Source organism: Pomacea canaliculata, linkage group LG5 (genome assembly GCF_003073045.1).
Source record: "Pomacea canaliculata isolate SZHN2017 linkage group LG5, ASM307304v1, whole genome shotgun sequence".
NCBI classification, from domain to species: Eukaryota; Metazoa; Mollusca; class Gastropoda; order Architaenioglossa; family Ampullariidae; genus Pomacea; species Pomacea canaliculata.
The window spans coordinates 5,706,382-5,728,062 of NC_037594.1; the positions used below are offsets into that span (position 1 = coordinate 5,706,382).

Here is a 21,681-nt window from a genome sequence, read left to right on the forward strand (position 1 = left end):
CATTTTCAAACCTTTATGTGTATACAGTTTGCAAAATCAACATAACCAACTTACAAATGACCCAGAAAATGCTCTACTACCATCAAAGTAACCAAATCTTTTGAAATGGCATGAGGTGTTTTGCATGTTGAGAAAATAGTTTGAAATGTGCTTGCAATAAGATGCATTCAAAAACTGTTTTTGGACACATTGTTTATGTACACAGCTGGAAAAGAAACAGCCCACTTGTCTCTGTTGATCTTGCACTCATCAGCACAAGACCAAAAGTATATACATATAGACATAATTGTATCCCACAGCATGGCATGGTGACAGATTTGGTCAGAATGTTACTTTGGTGTGGAACTTCCTGAAAGCTCTGGAGATCCTCCAAGCATTGGGCTCTCATACTTGTTATAACAATGGCTCAATCTTCTGCTGCTTTTCTGCTTGCTGAGGCGGGTAGGGTCTGAGAATTTAAAAAACTTTGGTGCAAATTCCACAAGCCACTTGGGGTCTATAGCTGTCACTTCTCGCATGTATTCCTTAGTGGTCATCACCAATTCATGGTATATTACCCTGGATAAACATAAGCAAAAGAAAAAGGTCAAGAAGGATGGTACATTGAACCAGCAAGTACACAACAGTATGAGATATATCAGCTTTAAGGTGAATGCACTAACTCATATGGCTAAAAAAAACAACCTTAATCATATCTTTATAAAAAGCTTTTGACAACAATTATAGAGCCACACCCAAAAAAACATTGAAACTAAGTAAAAAATAATGTAGGATTGGTGTTCTATGTTGTCTCAAGGATCTATGACATGCACACAAAAGAACAGCATGCCCAAGATGACATCTAAGCCTAGCAGACATCATTGGACTGATGACAAACATTTCACCACTGCACTACCAGATCACACAGAAGAAGGAAAGACATCCATTTTTTAAAAATAGTTACAGTATTTCTACTCCCACTTACCAGTCTGGCTGTCTGTTGAACAGAGCACTTGAAGGATGAATATAGACAACCTGGGAATCAACGATAGTGCGATATCCTTCCTGTGGGTCCTTCTTGGCAGCATTACGGAAGAAACCACTGCAGATGGCTTTTTGAACCCTTGCTGTGTTCTTGCCTGATGACACCACATCTAGCTTGTGCCTACAAAAATATATGTAGGTCAACATTAACATTTTTCACCAACTAATCCATTCTTAGAGGTATTTGATGCTTGCTATGTCTGAAAATCTTCATTGGTGGTAATCAATTTTTTGTGATCACGTATATCTGTAGATCTTCATTATTTCCTTGTCTGCAATTCTTAACTTTATGTTGACTACAGTGACTTACCTGTCCATAATGCCCAACATTTGTTTGCGCACATCTTGTGCTCGCTTAAGGGTTCGAATTTGAACAAAGTTTTCATAACACCATGGTGATGAAAATTTGTTGTTCTTCCACGAATTGTACACTGACAAAAGAGTCAAATGGTCCCCTTCAGGCTGGTGAAATTTGGCCTTCTTTTGATCAGCCAATGCTTGTTTATCCTGCAGAAGAAACCAGAAGTCATAGAACATTGAACAGCTCTCCATCAAAAGGCTCATCAAGTCTTTTTGGCAATAATCTTTGTTGAAGTTGGGTGGTGATTGAAACAGCAGCCATATGTGTGTGTGAAGCTTAGTAACAAGGTTGGTTATGGACTGATTTTGTACCTGTACCTCATAATCCTACTGGTCATTTTCTGCTTTTTCCTGTTTTTTGTTGGAATGGGGAACATTTTTACAAACAAGGAAGGTTAGATTGCACATTTGCACTAATTCAATGGAGAAATAAATGAACTTATCAAAAATGTCCACAGAATCACCACACAGAACATACCTTGGGTCTGTAGAAGACATTTTGAACTGACAGCATGGAGACAATGGTCAGGATTTCATCACTGCATGATAGGTGTACAGACATGATTCAGCATCTTAGACAGCATAGGCTCCAGTGGGAACTCTGCATCTGCAGTTGAAACATGCATGAAGAATGATCAGGCTCTAAAAAATAGAATTCATCCGTAACCCTAATTTCAAAGCATATCAAATTTCATACTAGTACTTTTAACACCTCACCCAAATTTTTAAATATTTGTCCTCAACTATGACCACAGGAAACATTAACACAAGGCTGACATTTTTGAAACAACTTTAAATAAAAAAGTATACAAACATTTTAAATGCTGATTTTTGTGCTTTAAGAAGCTGAATTCATACTTGACAAACGGAGAGAGTATTAAGTTGCAAAGTAACTTACCCGTCGACCAAGGCGTGTGAGCAGCCCTTCATCATCCAGGGCACTGAGTGCATGTAACTGTTCCATTGCAGAAATCAACGTCTGCATTGGTGGTGCATCCATAAAATCAAAAGAGAGAAGATCATTGATGCCCATCGCTTTGAGCGACAACACAGTGCTAGCAAGATTGGTGCGCTGGATTTCGGGAACATTCGTTGGAAGCATCTCATCCCGATAAGCACGCTCGGTGTAGAGCCGGTAACATTTTCCTGGCCCTGTTCGGCCAGCACGACCAGCTCTCTGCTTGGCTTGTGCCTGCCAAGTGCAAATAGTTATGATTAGGTAATAGACATATAAACTACATTCATTGAAGTGCTGCATGTCTGGTCCTGGTTCTGTTGTCTTTCAAGACCAAACTTTACACAAATCCAAGCTTCAGTCATAAATTCAATTTTAATACTACTTGTACAAAGTGGCAAAAACACACAAGTTTGCGCTTGTGTATCTGTTCCTGCATTTAAATTCATTCTCTTTTTTTTATATTCTTCTGTTGATTATCATTCTTCATAATTAATTTTTTTAATCTTCTGACAATCCCCACAATAAAAATTTAAAAGAAATAATACGTGTCTTGACATAAAATACATGTGATGAAGTGGGCAGAGGCAAGGTAGGGGAAAAGGGAGACAACAATTCAAAGGATGTTGTCCAAGGAAGATAATCCCGGCAATCTCAGGGGAATTTAATATTACTAATAATTTTCATATTTTAAAAAAACTACAGTTTCAATTATCTGCAAATATGATGAGTAGTTTACGTTCTTTTTCTGGTATGTCTCTTTAAGGATTAGATTTGAAAGCGTATTTCAAAGAAGTCATTTGAAATTCATTCAAGTAATCAAAAGTGTTATATGATTAGCTTGAACTGCATCAACAAACATCTTGTGTCCCAGACTGACTTGTAAGACTAATTGCGAAGGTTACTCCTTCAACTTTATCGACAAGGAAGTGAAACGCTTCCTGCTATCCAACAACTAACAATAGACGCTTAGAAGATGTTAGAATGTCTTGATCGCTGATTCTCAGAGGATGTCTGTGGACAACTTCATGGCTGCAGCTCACACTCTCGTCAGCAATGTGATGATTAAGTTGCGAGATACACTAATTAGTCCAGTGTTAATTTTGTTGATGCCTTACTGCTTGTTGGCATTAAACACTGGCTTAGCAGCTAAGTCTTTATGTCACTGCGCAAGCATTGCATCATCCATTACCCCACGATGTGGATTGCCATCTGATCTCTCTGCCGAAACCAAAGCTTAGCCTCTTGCAAAGTTTTTGCTTCAGTCTCAGCTAGCCTAAACAGTGAATGTGAGTAAACAAGAAGCTTTGTACAGACATGCCTCGTTTTAATAGTTAACTGGGAACAAAATCCTCGGCCAGCAGTCCAGTATTACAAGTTCGTGGTTACCTTAGTAACTCAGTGCAGGTCCAGTATTAAAGTGTGCTTTGAGAAGTCTGTAATTTTATCTAAACTTATTACTATACTACTGTCATAAAAGAACATTTAGTTTTGAATTGAAATGAAGCAAAAGGGGCAATTTAAATTTGAAATTCACAGCACAGAGTGATTTTAGGCCTTGATGGCCGCCTTATTTTTTACTTTAGTTAAGTGGTCCGCCATCTGAAATACTTTGAGAACCACTGGTCTAGATGATGTTGCAATGGTGCATGGTGACCACCAAAGGTTAGAATGTAGACATGATCAACTTAAATAGCCATTAATAGCCAAATTAAAAGGTGCATGCAGCATGGGCTAAAGGTGGGTACCTGTGAAATTGGTGTGACGATCAGCTGGTCCATGCCAGTCTTGGAGTTGTACACATTTTGCTTGACAAATCCTGGGTCTACCACATAGTAAATGCCATCTATGGTCAATGATGTCTCAGCTATGTTTGTGGCAATTATAACCTGTGGGAACAGAAGAAAGATCCTTGGTCATGGGTTTAATTGAATATATATATATCACTCAAGTTACATAATGAAGAACACAAAAAATATCAGTATGCTAAGTAAGCTTGAATGAAATATATATTTAAGGAAAATAGTAGCTCAGTACCAAGGACCCTTGGTAATCAGGGACCTCTCATCAACACGCATATGCTGTCCCTAATAATAGCACTGTTAATATGTGTGTGTGATTTCACACATACATGCACACAAACATCACAACCAACTTCCTTGATCCTGGTGGTGCTGGCTCAAAGATTCTTGTCTGCATCTCTGAAGGCAGGGCTGAATACACAGGAAGAATAATAAGGTCCGGGACTTCTGGACCCAGGGCCTTCATCCGTTCATACAAAATTTCACATGCAGAGTCAATCTCTTCTTGACCAGTGAGAAACAGCAGCACATCACCTATAGTAACAGAAAGGTTTTTTGCAACTGCACTTTTTAGCTTTTTTATAAATTCACATTTCTTCTCCTACTTTACTGGGATTACCAAGTTTTTGTTTTTAAATGTCATTTACCAGATTTTTGTCTCTCCAACAGTTATATGGTTGTTATTATGGACTTCGAAAATGTTATTACAATTATTTCGAATCTCTTTCAATCTATCTTAAGTGTAATGTCCTTACCTGGTGGCTCTGTCAGGTGGATCTGCATCACAGTAATCATTGATGCATCAAGGTAGTCAGTCTCTGCTTCTTTAGTATACAGAATCTCTACTGGGTATGTCCGCCCAGGAATGGTGAAGATTGGCTGAAGGTTAAAATCATGCATGTAAAAATTTAGTCTGCTTGTTTATTCTTCAAAACATCCAATATTCAACAATAAACTAACAGCACATTATTAAATAAATTTATGCATGATGTTTTTATTTAAGAATGTGATGATTTGCTATAGGGGTGTATCATAATGTTATCTTTTCTCACCAGTAAATAAGCAAATACAAAGAAACAAGAAATTTGTTTTACAAAATAATGAGAAACACAAAAGAGTACTCACTGCCTCAAAGAAGTATTGAGAGAATTTGATGGCATCCAGGGTGGCAGAGGTGACAATCAGTTTCAGCTCTTTGCGTTTTTTCACAGCCTGCAACAAATCAAACAGGATTCATAGCACCAAGCATTAATTTTTCACTAACTCAAACATGACCTTTTCACACTTTGCTCTGCATGCAAAAGGGTGCAAGGTGTGGCAGCTTCTCTGTCTTTCCAAGGTTAATTTACAAATCATCAAGAATGAAGCCTGTAAGCAAGCCATACCTGCTTAAGAAGACCAAACAGAACATCAGTATGTATAGTTCGCTCGTGAGCCTCGTCCAACATGACGACACTATACTGAAGAAGGTCTGGATCAATAAGACACTCTCGAAGCAGCATACCATCTGTCATGTATTTGATCTTTGTCTCAGGACTTGTACAGTCTTCAAAACGGATTGTGTACCCAACCTGCACAGGACAGATATCCATTACAACATAAGAGTCTATCACAGCACATAATGAAGTTTACTCTTATCTCATAAGACAAAGAAAAAGTTCTTTAGCACTATGGATTAAACATAACAAAAGCAAAAACAGCAGGGTTGCTATGAAAATGGGTGACAACACAGACCTTCTGAACAAAGTAAAAATCCTACAACTTTGATTGTGCATACCTCTTGACCTAATCTGCAACCAAACTCTTCTGACACCCTCTTTGCCACAGACATGGCAGCTACTCGACGTGGCTGGTGCAGCCAATCTTTCCACGAGTAGTATAGCCACTCTCTGCCAAATATTGCGTGATCTGAGTTGTCTTCCCTGAACCAGTCTCGCCAATGACAATGAGGATCTGGTTGTCATGTACAGCCTAAAAGACATGAGGAATGTTAAAAGTATCAGCATATTATTTACATAGCAGTCTTACTTACCTGACCTCAACAGGTGTATTAACATAAGTTATATACATAATTCTTCACTCTAAAAGCATCAACTTTTTATTCTTAACCTAGGTGCTCAATTTAAAGGGGACTAAGTTTCTTGACAGCATTTCTTTTTTTTTTAATTTCAGGAGGTGAGAAAACCTTTTAAACCATATCTATTCTAATGTTTATAATGTTAATTACTCTGAAGTGATCCTGTAATCATTTAATAGATCAGACAGTAAAAGGAATCAGCTGACAAGAAATACTGTCTTCTACCTTCAACAACTCTTCTTTGAGTTTAAATATTGGAAGACTTTGTCTTTGCTCAAGAATGGACTTTTTCTCCCTTTTTCCATAAGAAGCCTTGGGCCCACCAGTGATGTGTCTCTTCCATTCTGGCAGTTCATGTGGCGTCATGCCGATACCTCTTAAGTTTGCTGCCAACTTTCTGCTGTCAGCTTATGAGAGAAAAGGGGACAGATTTGTCAAAAACTATTTGGGACTGAATAACAATTTCAGTAAACATATTTTTTTTCTACCATACTTTCAAATTTTTATTTTTAAATGCTTGTTAGCTTACTTCTTTGCATTATGCAGAAATTGCAATTTAAACCATAAACAAAGACCACAAAAGAATACATTGGCAGAACATGAAAATCATTCTTAGCCACATAAACTTCCATTTCTTCTTTTTTATAACCATTCTCTGTAAAAGCTCACATTCAACATTTTTGGTATAAACAACATTAACATTAATCCTGAGTGTTACTCAGGCTTTGAAACTTAGGTAAAAATAGTCAACCCTGAGCACACTTTTTATGGAATTTTCAGAATTTTACACAAATGGTTAACTCCGAGCATCACTTGTGGTAAGTTCATTTGACTCTTATATGCAACATTAAGCCAAGTACTGTTTAATCATTTTTACATTAAATTGCAAGTCTTGGTAACAATAAGGGTTCATGCCAAATTCATCCAATGATGCAAGAATGTCATACCATCAGGCATAGGATCAATCCAGTTGGTGTTGATTCCTGCAGGCACAGCACCTGCCTCAGCCTCTCTCTGGCTTGTTTCAGTTCTCGTCTTTCCTTTTGCAGGGCACTCTGCATCATGGCTGATTGAGCCAAAGACCCATCAGGATTCTAAAAACAACAAATGATTCCATAAAGCTGTTATTGTACAGTAACCATAGAAGAACAATCAGATTTTCTTGATGCACAAGCACCAATATCTAAATGCTGAGCAGAGCAGTAACGTTTTGACACCATCACATCCAGCATTCCAGCCAGTCGTTCTTGCCAACATCACACCGTACATACATTTATTTCAATATCTTCTGAGATGTCACAAAAGTTTACGAGTATCAAATGTTCAAGAAACATAGAAGAAAAGCATAATTTGTGACAAAATTAGAGTTTTTAAATATTTTCTTGCTCACACATTTATTTTTAATAAGGGGACTGAATAAGTTGGTCATGATACTCACTTTTACAATTTTCACAGGACTGAGGTCCACCCAGTGTCGACCATGACCAGAAAGAAAAGGTGGTTCCTCCTCCACAATTTCCACCTCAATATCTTCATCTGAAATACAAGTTTCACAAAGTAATCGCTTGCTTTCTTTTCAAACCAATAAGGAACACGAGAAAAACCTAAAAAATGTTCTACATTTCTAAACAGTCTTTGCTTTGTTATATGCTAAATATGGGCACAAATGGTGACCTATTATGGTATAACAATTTCAAAAACTCTGAAATAAAACAGCAATTAGTTCAGTTAGGTGAACTAACTGATAAAGCAAACCATATTGTGTGTCATACCTGAGTCATCTTGCTTGGGAAGGAGTCCAGTCTCATCATCAAAGTCTGGCAGCTCTGTGATTTCGATGGCTTTGGCAGCCATCATTTGTTTCAGCTCCCACCGTTCTGGTGAAGAAATGCGCTTGAATGTTCGCACTTCTCCTGAATCATCGACTTCTGGGGCATTCACCAATGGTAGTGTTGATGGGCGGTCAGGGTTCCTGGCATCTGACTCGTCATTCTTTACCTCCCCACCAACAATACTGCGTGTCAGCTGAGGGTTCAAATCTTCACCTGAATCTTGATCGACATCCTAAAAGTAACACAATGTGAGAAGGATTATTATCAATGTAACATTTTGCAGATCCCAATAGTATAGTCAAACATTAATTTTACAGTGTTAGTTTTAATAATAATAATAATAAATGCATATTTTTATAACAACAAAATGAAAGACTAGTGAGTTCTTTTCACAGACCCTTTTAAAGTGATCTCATGGGGTAAGATCTGGGTACAGTGAGGCCCTCAATGGCCAGGACCACTAATGCCCACACCCAAACCAGGCCAGTAATTCATTTGGTCAAAGAGCAATTGTAGCCTCTAAATTCCTAATAGTTATGTAGTCTGATCAAGGTAATGAAGAAATGTGATTTTAAAAAAACAGAAGGTAGTAAATAAAAAAAATAACATGCATAAAATTTTAGTGAAAAGTTAAACACAAATACATTTGTTCTGATTCAACTTCTGACATACAATTGGTGCTAAATATCATCTAAGGTATAAGCCACTTTTTTCTTGTTCCACAAGAAAAAATGGTTATAATATTAAAATACTTACCTTCATTGATAAGCTGGTCTTCTGGCCTGTAAATGATAACACTTTAACCATGACTTTCTGACCTCTTGTGACCACATCACTGACATTTGTCACTCTTCCTTCTCGCCGGAGCTGTAGCAGATATTAAGAAATTTTGATCAAGCACAATAATATCAGTGGTGCATGTTGCTCTCAGCAAAATTCAGACTAAGGTCAGGTACCACTTATTTGCACCTCAAGAAATAATGCCAACACTCACTCATCCATGCACACACATTTTATAAATAAATATACAAACATACATATGGAGTGCTCTGCATTTGATAGGTTAAATACATGTAAAGATTTCTGACAAACCTGGGAAACATGTACCAGTCCCTCCCATCGTTTACGAAGTCCTTCAAGCTGTACAAAACAGCCAAACTGCATGATGGTGGTGACTTTCCCTGCATATATCTGAAATTATTCCAAAAATCTCCTTAAAATTTGGTCTTCTAAAACTTCTAAAGGATAAAGAAATCACTCAAGCAACGAAACAAGGATTAAGCCAAAATAAGATTTCTCCCTAACAGAGATACTCTTTTCACAACAAAAATAAAATCCATCAAGAATTTTAACTATGCTTTAAAACTAGACTTTTTCCTCTTCCCTTCTTTCAATTGCATCTTGTTTCCAAAATCTGATAAACTTCACCCAACTGCTTCAAATTCCAAGCCCCTATCCATGACTTGAAAAAAATACAAAAACAAAAACAAAAAAGCAAAAAAAAGCACCAAGTTTGTGGAATGAAAGCCAACGCACATGTCCTACAAGAGGCTCCAGAGGGATATCATTGTATTGTTCCTGCTTTTTGAGTCTCTCTCCATCCTGAACTTCACGATCCCTCAGTTTCTGCCGAGATTCCTTGTCACGATCACTGTCTCTAGTCCTTTCATGATCTCTCTTGTGGTCTCTATCCCGTTTGTGGTCTCTGTCTCTGCTGCGGGAGCGACTGTGCCTACGCTTTTTGCGATCTTGATTCCTGGACCTCGATCGACTTCGAGATCGCCGTCTACTTCTGGATCTACTTCGAGAGTGATGTCTCCTGTGGACATAAAGTCAGTGCCAGGTTTTCAAAAATCAAAACTTAAAAACAAAAATCAGTAATATAAGCAAATGACTTTAATACATCCCTTTAAATATTATAGACATTCTTACTACTCAGCTCATGTAGACAAGAATATACCTTCTTAGGCTGCAGTTCTAAAGTGAGTCACATTCTAGGAACACTTACAAGCTCATCAAACTGTGATGAAAGGTTTGCCTTGAAGAAATTCAAGATCGTCCATGTAAGTTTTGAATATACACACCTATTTTAATCCTTATCTCACTAGCATCTTACTTTTTCTTTTCTTTCACTCGATCACGACTCCTGCTCCTGCGGGATTTCTTCTCATGCCCATGGCTAAACAAATAAAAGTATAAATAAGCAGATAACGATTAGCAAGATTATTAGTTACAATTAAATTAGTTACACTTTCCAGTCAGTTTTATTTCCCTGTCATCCTACGGACGACGGGGGCAGTCACTTTCCCTGACCGGTCGGGCTGCAGTCCTCGAGATAGTGTCAATCGCCGCCACTTCGACGCTCTGCGCGCCTTCTACCTCGCCTGCTTAAATTCTGGAGCTTCGCGGCGTATTCGTCGACCACCTATCACGTCACTGATGTCGACATCCTTCCGTCGCCGTACGCCTCCACTAGGACACCCAAGATCTTTCTCGGCGTATCTCTTGCGTCATGCGAAGCATCAACTCCCTCCAGCGAGCTCAAGATGTAACCACGAGCCGCATTCTGACACATCGGGTTTATGGCGAGAGCTAACTCGACCTCTGTTTCAATCTCGTCGACACTCGTTGGTCCAAAACTACTGAAAGCGGACTAACTAGTATGCTCGTATCTGCCCACCAACGGATAGATCATGGTCCTCTATGTAATCTTCTGTCCTTCTGCCCGTGATGAACAAATGTTTCTTTTTGTCAGCAGTGCTTTTAGGCCCTTGGTCACCCAAGGTTTGTTGTTAGGATAAACATTGCCTGATGGACTGGTGCATCAACACTATTTTACTCCTCACTTTTACTCCTACTGTTTGTTAAATGTCTGTATGGGTATGTGAGCAAAGACAAATTTCTGTCCTCCTGGGCAGACAATAAAGTCTGTTTTGATTTTGATTTGATTTTTGATTTTTAAATATTCAAGATGATCTTCTATCTCTTTAATGTTATCTCCAATCAAGAAAAACAAATTTTTTAACCGAAAATTTTGATGTACTCATGTTTCTTTTCAACATTCGATGAATGCGAACTTTAAGTCCTTAAAATATCATTATGATAGTACAACACTTTTAATGTAAGAATCTGTTATTTGAGGTCAGAGTTTTAAGTAGAAATGGTTAATCCTGAGTATTACTTATGGTAACCTGACTATACCAGATGTTACGTTATCTGAGAAGCACTTCAGGCACTGTTCTACTGCCATCTAGTGGCAATATTTTTCTCACATTTTCCTAACAAGGTAATTTGATCTTTCTACAATACCATCTCTTTGAAATTAACAAATGTTATGAATATATTCTATACCCAGCTTCGTAATTCCATGCAAGAATTGTTACTAGTATGCCAGTCAAGCAGATTTATTTTTACTCTAAACTTCTTGGGAATATCACACTCTGGTAAGTACTTTACTAACAATACCTTTTTTTCTGACTTTCTTGTTTTGCACTAGACAGAAGTGCTTCCAATTCATCCATCATTTGGTCAGCTACTTGCGCATCTTCACCTTTGATTACTGGAAGCTGAACTTTTTCCTCTGTGCCTTTGTTTTCCTTTCCACTAGTAATCTCAGTAAGATGATACTCTTCATCATCAGAATCTAACATCATCTAAGAAACAACAAACAAAATGCTAACTTCAGTCTCAAAACATCAATACTCATAAAAAAAAAGTACAACGAGAATGGGGAAATAGAGAAAAGAAACAAACTTTACTATAAGTTTAGAAAGAACCTCTTCAAACTGTTCTTACCTAAATGAAAACAAAACAATAGGATAGGTAAAAAGAAAGGTACATGACGCATAAGAATATAAAACAGACTTTTTCTTGCAGCTAAATTTCAAAGCTTTCATGTCAATTTCCAAGTTCTAACTTTTTATTACTCTCAAGACTCAAATTCTTTATTGTTAGGCCATTGATCCCTAGAACAGGATTTTTATTCCTCTGATCAAGACGGAAATCCTCAGTTCAGATATCTTCCACAATTACACTCTCTTGCTTACTTGGTCTCTCACACAAACACAGAGTAAATGGGTTCATGAATACCACTTCTTAAAACCTTACTCTAATCCTGGGATCATTTGCCATAGCCAAAGCTGGGAACAGCTGCTTGTTAATTTCGAGCTTGCTTTTCTTTTCTTCTTCTTCTTTCTCTCTTTCATCCCAAGATGGCTCAGAAAGCCTCTCATTGATAGAGTCTTTTGGTTTGGGTTTCATTTTCTTGATCAGTCGCAGCAGATTGGCAATGAGAGAATCCTTTAAATAAAAATAAAACAGAAATCAATAGGAAAGAAAATGAAATCTATTTTCCTGCTTTCAGTAAGATTTCCTCTTAAAAAATAATTTTTTAAATTCATAAGGTAACCAAATGCCAACATGCAAAAACAATGCCATTCTATTATGTTCTAAATGGATCTGAAATAAGAAGGGAATAATAGCTGTACCGTATATGGCAGAGTCATAATTGAATCATTTACTTGCATGCACTTCTTTTAGGTAGAACCCTTAAATCCGCGGTTCTCAAACGGTGGGACGCGACGTGCTTACAAGGGGGGCGCGAAGGTGGTCATTTTTTTAAAGTTTCTTATACCGGTATTAGTGAAATTAGATTACATTGTGTGGCTAAGGGGGGCGCGGACGTACCTTTGTTCGTCAGGGGGGCGTCACAAGTAAAAGGTTGAGAACCGCTGCCTTAAATGTACCTTACTACTTTTATAAACATTATACTAGTGACAAGCACTGTCAGCGGTACACGCTGCCATAAACAAGCACTCCTGCTACAATAGAAATACAGTGTTCCCTCTTTTATCGCGGGGGATAGGTTCCAAGACCAGCCGCGATAAACGAATTTCCGCGAATTAGGGACATACATGCAATAATAATATATACATGTAAAACAATATCATGTTAGTGTAAAGTAATATATTAATCATGGTATTAATACAGTACAATAACACTTAAGTGTACAAAAATTATAACTGTACTCATCACGAATTTTTACACCTCTTCAGACAGCGTTCAACCGAGTTCAACACAAAAAAATCAAAAAAACTGATGCGAACTGGCTGCGAGATGGGAGATACCATAGAGTGAGAGATATTATGTGACTTGCGCATCAGTTGTAACTTCCCAGTGGAAAAAGCCATAGAGTTATCCAAAGAAATTTACAATATTTCTATGGAAATCTATTCATAACTCTATGGCTTTTTTCCACCGGGTTATAAGCCAATCATGGCTCGTCGCTTACACATAGCAATGGATTTCTCATACACAATTATTTCTTTCATCTGACTATCTACAAAATTACCATGATATTTCAATAGACAAACTAATATAGCTAAATTTTTCGTCTTTTTCCTGTTGAAATATCTATGGTGTTTTGTAAAATGATAATTCCCAGCGCGGAAGTATCGATCAATACTTCACTCAAAAAAAACGCGAAGTAGTGAATCCGCGATAGATGAAACACGAAGTAGCGAGGGAACACTGTGTGTAGGCAATTTCATAGCCAAAACATCTAAATAGAAATATCAGAAATATTTTCAATTTCCAATACAGCTAAAGAAGTCAATGGTGCTTACAGAAAACTGGGCATCTTTTTCTTCCAGCGTTTTCTTGAATTTCTCAAAGGTATCATTTTCCTCTGCTAAATGGATCACAAACTCAGCTGTAATAAAAGATATGGAAAGAGTTATACAGTTATTATGTTCCCTCTCACACAAACACACACTGCCTTCAGAATCTGTTTGCTTTCCTCATTCCTTTAACTTTATCTAATCTGCTTTTTCTGTTTTACTGCTTTTGAATCATTTTCTGCTAATCCTGCTCTCCTCGTATCTCTAAAACAAGTACAACACAGCGTTACATACGACTAAGACGAACAAATGGTAAAACACCTGCACTGTTAACAACACTTCAGTTATTGATTATTTAGTAAACCTTATCTTTGAATAGTAATAATGCGTGAGTCCTGTCAGAATTTTCATTGCAGTATATTTTGATTTCTTTTTTTTTTTTTCATGCATACGATTACGAACTTTCAGTGATTTTGTTAAACTTACCCAGATCTTTATCGTTAATTCCCAAGTGGTTTTCCAGTTCTGTACATACTTTCGATACTAGTGACAAATACTCAAGTTTATTGAGTTCTTCTTCATCCATCTTGATGTAGCGAGAGCTCGTATGTCTGTCTTGTCGTAAACTTCCGGTTCTATAAACTAAATACAAATAGTGTCATATAAGATCTGATCCATTTAGGAATAAAGGGCGGATTGCAAACTCAAGTCACAACTGTGTGAGAAGTTACATGTAATTTGTGTGCAGCGATGATATTTTGTGTGTGTGTGTGTGATAGTTTTAATTGTTGGAAGGCCGTCTGGCATTAGCTGTTACATATATTGCAATTTTAATGGCTACACACCCCCTTTCGGTTCTTAACACAGAAGGTGAACATTAAACGGGTAGAGGAATCTATAGAAAAGTGGAATATATCTGTTACATATACTTGATGAATATTTAGGATATATCAATAGAAAGTGGTACAGTTCTGTTTGTGTGTGTGTGTTTTCGAACGCATTCTACACCTTATGTCACCTCCTATAATTACTTATATACACTATCTCACCTTAATTACCCGTGCCAGTCATAAAAAAGGAAGGATCGAGAGATTTTCCCAAGAATTGACTCAGATTAGAAGAATTCTATGTAAGAGGAAACGTATAGACAAACCACAGAGTGGCATATTTATTTTTCTTCTGGACTGCACCAGGAAAGAACGATTAAACTCCTAATGTATAGGCAGTTTACTTGTTTGTAGTTTTCGTTATAGCTCAGAGAGCATGACTCTCAAATTATGGACATTTTAATTGTAAAAAATAATCTTTAAAAACAATCCGCGGCCCAGTGCTTCAGTAAAAGAGGGCTTTTAAGGGAGCAGAGAACCAAACATGGGAGATGAATCATTACCATAAATTTTCCCCCGATTTCGGAAATTAACTCATGCTTAATTGAGTTGATATTTCTGTTAATAAGACGAATTGGTTATAATTTACTTGCTAATCACGTATAATAGCAATTAAATACAGTAGTAATTATTCCCGAAAAGCTCATTATCTCGGTCCCCCATACAGTTCCAGCCCACTCCTCTTAGAAAAGGATTTAGCACCAGGCCGAGATACGATCGAAAAAGTATACATTGTATATGTATATTAATAACCGCGAAACAGAGTTGTGCCAGAAGCAGCGCTGTAGAGCATAAACTCGGAGGCTGACAAGAGGAAAGAATTAACGGACTGCTATGAAATTCTATTAAATCTTTAGTTATTTTGAAATATAATGAGTTTTTATGAATGGTTGTAACGATACTAATATATATATAAGTTGATAATACTTATACAGAATGATACTTATAATTGATGATGATAGTAGTAGTAGTGATAGTAGTAGTTTATTACAGAATGTGATTTTTATCGTAATTACTCACATTAAAAATGCTTTTTTTTCTATTTCATTCAGTCACAAACCCCAGCGTCGGGCTTGTGTTTGTCATGCGCATGCAGAAACTTAACCAAACTGGGAACCTTATTAATTGCTTAATAATAATATTGAACACAACTAAAAGACAAATTAAAAGACGGTGCCCATGTGTTGCAGAAGTCGGTACAAGAAAAAAAAAAGTGTTGCATACTGCAACCCGACCCCTGAGATTGTGATGCCACCTTCTTCACCTAATATATATATATATCACATAAGCTAACAGCTAGTTTCGAACAGCGATGCAGTTGATATACTTACAAATGTGCCTCACAGTAATTAACGCTGTTAATTGTTTGTCGTGTCACGCGAACAAGTGACATTACATCGTTGACATCCTTCATCTCAAACTTTGCCACTCCAAGACCATCAGAGCAGAGTTCCATTCCCTTCTGCTTGGTGATTAAATGTCAATTATAGTGTAATTGTCTCTCTGATAACTGATTTGAGCTAAGCCATGATGTCACCAATGTCCACAGGTACGTTTTCCATATTCACGCATGATCCCAGTTCTCCAGTTGGCTTTAGTCTTGACGACATATCCATTCCTGGTCATTGTTGTTGTTGGCTTTTCTCACACTGTTGTTTGAAGGATGAAGAATGAAATGGGATAGTGAGAGGGTTGATATTCTCTCTGAACTTTGTGACATAATACACTAACTGAGCCTCAGCCCAGTCGTTTGGAAAAAAAAGTTGTTTGCACTCCTCTAGACCTCTAAGACCGCGTGAAAAAGGCAGCTGTAGGTGTTGACGCCGGTGCCAGAATTATTTACTGTATCTTGTTTTAAACGCAAACCTTTGTTTATCTCGTGTCAGGTTAAGAAAAATGACATTCCTGTAGCTGCTGGGGGAGACCTGTCTACACGATGCCGGTATCCAGACGTTTATTAGCGGCCAGAGAATGCCAGGAAGCAAGAGCACAGTCCTGTTGTTTCCTCTTGTCTAATCCAGAATCTTATTCCACCCGACATTCCTCGCCCACCATTTTCTCTATAAAATATTGATTATCAAAAATCGTGAGCTTGGATGATGGAGACTGCTGCCGAAGGAAATTCACAGTTGTCCATGTCGATCTTTGAAGACAAACCGTCCATGTAGTGCAGTACACTTTTTTAATTAAACTTAACGTATACTCCGGGTTACAAAAAGGTGTATGTTTTCAAAGCCACCTGAAAGAAAGTAATTATGTAAGGGACCGTTTGACACTTGTGTTTATCTCGCTACAAACAGAGCACAAGTGTTGTTCCCCCTTTCAGTACTGTTCCCATCCGATATATTTGTCAATTCGGAAATGAGAACCGCAAGAAAAACGGCAAGTGCATCCCGAGCCGAACCTGCACATACAGCTTCATCCAATATTGAATGCATCCTATGTTTTTTTTTCCTCTCCCATCTAACAATTGAATTTATTGAATAAAAATCACATTTAAAAGTAGTGATTTGTAGAGCTTTCAGCAGGTTGGTCATGGGCAGAAAATGCAGCCTTCATATTACACAATATTTGTATTTATTGTCTAGAAGTGAACATCAACAGGCCATCTGATTTCATCTCATGAGAGAGAGAGAGAGAGAAGCAGAAGAAGAAGCTAAGAAAGGCTGCTTTGTTGTTTGATCAAATGACCAAGCCTAGTGGGCTTTTGACTGCTGGATTTCCTCTCATTATATCCGGTCTAATCTTTCTGTCTACTGACGATTCCGGTGTCGTCGTCACTGTTCTTGAACTCATCACCCTTTCTCCATTCCTGAACGTGTGTCGTCTTTGACTTCTTTGTCTCGCTCGGCTTGCAATGAAGGGGGCGCACGCCATCACTTCCGTTGGGCACGCGTCCTGCGCCTGTTGATGACCGTGCAAGCCAAACAGTATTCTCTGACAGACGAATGTCCATTACAATGAGACCTTGCTTTACGTCATCACCAGCTTATCATCATCGCTGCCCCCATGACCTATCCCCCCATCCCATGAACACGACCACTGACCGCCAAACAAATGTAATTTGTCTCGATCTTGCTGTGTGTTGTTCTCTCCCAGCTGATCTCATTCAGCTATACCGTTCCTTGCTGAACACTCCCCATGAAAAAGGCGACAAGAAAAACAATTAAAACAAGTTTAAGGATTTGCTGTGTGATTTCATAAAATCGGGTGTGAAATGCGTGATCCAGATTATAGAGGTGTTAAAAATTATATCCAGACTTAAAATTGGTGGGGAATCAATCACCATCGGCAAATAACCGCCAGTCATATGCAACAGACTTGTGGAACGTGTGTGCAATGTGTCATGCAGAAACTCTCTGCTACATTGTCCGATGATGATGATGATGATGAAGAAGAAATAATAATAGTAATAAATGTAGTATATCAAGACTCAGCAAAAAGCCATAGGCGTTACACCAATTTGAATATTATTAATTATAAAAATTAAGACTACACTATACTATGTTATGGTAATGTTCGTGGTGTCGCTGGTGGCCACAGTCACAGCAGGGAAACATGCAAAGAACCAAGCTATGACGTCACTGTCATGTGACCGCAAGCTCCACGGTTTGAATGCGTGCATGTGCTACTGGATACGTGTTTCTGTTTGTTTTGAAAAATATACGTTATCCTGCCCGTGACGTCACCATAATGTAGGAAACGCTTCCTTTACATATTCTGCAAAGATCGTTCTGGCTTTCACCTTTGCGGACTACGTCATTGGTATTACATTTTATATATGTTCAATTCCACCTGAGCAATCTACGTGAGCTTTCAGAAAATATTATGGAAAAATCAAAATCGTAATTTCATCAGTTTTCATCTGCTGACGTTATTACTCTATCAGTTTCCTGTTCGGTGAAACAGGCCATCTTCAAAGAAGAGACATTAAATATATTTCCACTTGATGAGGCGACATTTTGAAAGCACCAGTCTGGGCATGCGTACCGGCGGTTGCATTTTGGAGGAAGCGGTTGATTATTTCTGCGTCACTGCTGTGACATCAGCAGGATATGCAGTCGTTGCGCTGAAGTTAGCTGGCGCCTGCAGAGCCGCTGTTGTTGAAACTGCACCCCGAGGACTTCAAATGTTTGGGTGTAACGTTACAGTTCGATAGGTATTGCCAAGGTTCCACCCGATTAGTCCTTAGGTCAGTCCTCAGGTTCGCAGTTGTTTCTTAGCTTTAGTTCAGTTTTGTTTCGTGTGAGACCCCGGCACCCGTGGATGGGGCGAAGGTGGGGGATGCGGGGTGGCAGGTGATGACTAACTGCATGCTGTGCCTTTAAGTGGACGGAAACAGGTTGGACAAATTATCCTCCTGTAATCTTCTAGCCCCCATGTGCTGTTTCGTTTGGTCGCCAGATCGGCGCTGAGACCCCCTTCCCCCTTTCATCTACAGGAATTCCAATTTCGTTTCCTGCTTACCCCCACCCCCCACCCACTCCACTCTTACAGCCACGTGGTGTGAACTACAAGTGATGTCTGTGATGCCATGGATGTGTCAGGGCGCTGCTGCTTTGCACAGTAAAGAAAAATCAGACAATCGTTGCACTTTTGCTTTCTTTCTGTCCTCTGTAACACTTCCTACAAGTCTCTCACCGCCCAACCTGTCCAAGAACCGATAACAAATGATGTGATGACAAATACCATTGTAACCAATGTAACAGCCAACGAATTGAGACAGTGCGAGGCCATTTTCAGCAGCTTTTTTGTTGGCATACTTCGTGAGATTCGCTGGAGTGGAACTAAATTAGTGCCAAATTTAGAACTTAACTATCTGGGCTTGAGTTCTATTAAATTGAAGGAATATTTTCTCCTCCGAGTTAAATTTCTGGCAGCATTAGATTTAAAAAGGGGGGAAGACAGAAGAAAATAGAAGCGTCTTCCCCCAAATCCCAATTGGCGCTTATTTTTATTTCATTTTTTGGGAGATGGTTGTTTGACATTATGGAAGATGCTGTATGTATTTGTACTAAACTAACAAAAATAAGCTCTCAGTTTTTAAGTCTTTTCATCTTCTTGACGACTGACTTACATGTGGCTACCAGGGTGTCAGAGGACTGGCTCATTCAACTGACGACCTAATAACAAGCAGGAAACGTTCTCTAGCCGCCAACCGTCACACTCGTTGTGTGCCATTATAACTGTATAGAAGCAGCACGTTCAAATTATGTTCTGCTTCCCAAAATGTCCACAGAGCAGCAACGGAAAAAATAAATGGTGGTTGGGGGTGGGTAGGCAATGGGGTGAGATGCAGGCGGAAGGCTTAATAGATGGCTGGAGGACATGAGGTGGGTCGAACTTTCCGTCCGGACTGGGAGAGTCGGTGAAGCCCCGTTTGCAGGGTTGACGACGAAAACACACAGCACCAGTCTGGCAATGATCCACCACCCAGTCCTGGCCACGCCTTCCCTGCAGCTACAGGCCTTTTATCACAGCCCACACCGGCGCGCTGACACACGCACAAACGCACGAGCGGGCGCACACGCGCGTGCAAGGTGGCTTCAGGAGGTGGCTTTACCCACGTGTTCCCCGTAACGTTGGGGGACACAAGTGAGGCTGTATAAAAGGGCTGGGGAGCATTCTCCGGAACTGTTTGTTTACACATCGTCAATTTCGTAGGCTGTGACTTCCCTCCCCAAAAAAAAGAGGGTAGGGGGAGACTTTCGTCATTTTCCTTCCGGTGCGGGTTTTGTTCAGGTGGTTCCTCGAAAATCCGAACGGATATATAGGCTTGAGTTCACGAGGAACTCTTCTTACAACGAAGGAGTGATAGTTATGCTCTGAGACCTCAAGAGTGGTTTCCCCCGCCTACTTTTGGTTGATGGACCCATGGTGTCTCTCAGGGTTGGTGCCATCGCTCATGCCAGCCGCAAGGACTGCTGGGATTTGCTCTACGTCGCGCTTTACGTCAACGACGTCATATTTACACCACGTGACCTCTGTCCTTTGAGTTCCGGCCCCCAAGAAAAACAGCCCCAACCTTCTTTCAACGCGACCACCCAATATATCAACAACGAAAATTTCCTAGAGCCCACGATTGATGACATGTGGTGGTAGTAAGATGTCAGGTTGCCCAAACCTGTAGATACTTGACGGGGTATCTTTGAAAATTCGTTTTGTCCACGTGAATACTTACATTGGACACTCCGTTTGTTTTCCCAAAGATTCTAGACTTGAGAAACTGTGCATGTTGGAGACGACATCATGTATTTAGTGGTTGGGAGTGGTTTATTGTGCTCAGAAAGAAACAAGTCAACGTTGATGAGAATGTTATTCCTTCAGTTTCTATTTTTATCGTCACAAGTAGAAACATTCAGTGTAGATACAACCAAGCCAATTGTTTATAAGGGACCATCCAGTGGCAGCTATTTCGGCTATTCTGTGGCTATAGTGGAAAACAATAACGGTACATGGTAAGTCCATTCGATTTCTTCTTTTTTTTTTAAACTGAATTATGATCTGTTCTCTCTCATCCTCCCATACGTGTGTGTGTGTGTGAAAGTCAGATAACGATGGCCATAAAAATGGATGCAATCACTGGTCATACACCTGCCGAACAAGGGGAACCAAAGGCAATACTACAACTACCATACGATAAGCCTGATCAGTCACCCAAGTAAAGTTATACTGAAGGTGATACAGAATCGTCTTACAACGGATGGTTGAGGAACTGCTCGAGGAGGAGCAGCTCGGTTTCGGCGCCGGCAGAAGCACTGATAAACAAATCTCAACAGCCGCATTCTGATAGAAAAACACTTTCAGCACGGTAAAGATTTGCACAATAATTTTATTGGCTTCAAGATGGCTTTTGACATGAAGGGTTTAGGCAGATGATGCGTATATTTAACATTGAAGAGGGCATAGTTCGAACCATTCAGTCGTTGTATGCCAGTCCTGGGAGCTCTGTTCTGCTCGATGGAGAAGTGGGAGAGCGCTTTCCTTCGACAGAAGGAGTGCACGAAGGACGTGGACTCTGATACTGAGAGGAAGATTCAGGCATTCAAGATAACATGCTATTGGAGACTGCTCCAAAATTTCTACAGAGAACTGACGACCAACGAATTTATTCGTAATCACCGCCC

General features: G+C 39.2%; 2 protein-coding genes across 2 annotated transcripts in view; one reads left to right on the forward strand and one right to left on the reverse strand.

The window, feature by feature from the left end:
* Positions 1–321: 321 nt before the first annotated feature.
* On the reverse strand, positions 322–14,308 carry LOC112564537 (ATP-dependent RNA helicase DHX8-like). The gene is given in 27 exon segments (XM_025239406.1): positions 322–383; positions 386–558; positions 965–1,144; positions 1,334–1,530; positions 1,862–1,948; positions 1,950–1,990; positions 2,278–2,575; positions 4,087–4,227; positions 4,493–4,674; positions 4,896–5,019; positions 5,266–5,352; positions 5,526–5,711; positions 5,918–5,994; positions 5,997–6,111; positions 6,443–6,624; positions 7,165–7,236; positions 7,239–7,311; positions 7,656–7,753; positions 7,990–8,281; positions 8,806–8,916; positions 9,142–9,240; positions 9,586–9,868; positions 10,166–10,228; positions 11,515–11,702; positions 12,157–12,348; positions 13,674–13,759; positions 14,154–14,308. Coding segments are annotated over 27 exon segments (3,789 nt in total). The 5' UTR covers positions 14,254–14,308.
* A 5,504-nt stretch (positions 14,309–19,812) lies between these two features.
* Positions 19,813–21,681, forward strand: part of LOC112563932 (integrin alpha-9-like) — a 31,474-nt gene continuing 29,605 nt past the window's right edge. Inside the window, 1 exon segment of the mRNA XM_025238406.1 lies at positions 19,813–21,012. Within this exon segment, the coding sequence (XP_025094191.1) occupies positions 20,804–21,012 (209 nt within the window). The 5' untranslated portion in view covers positions 19,813–20,803.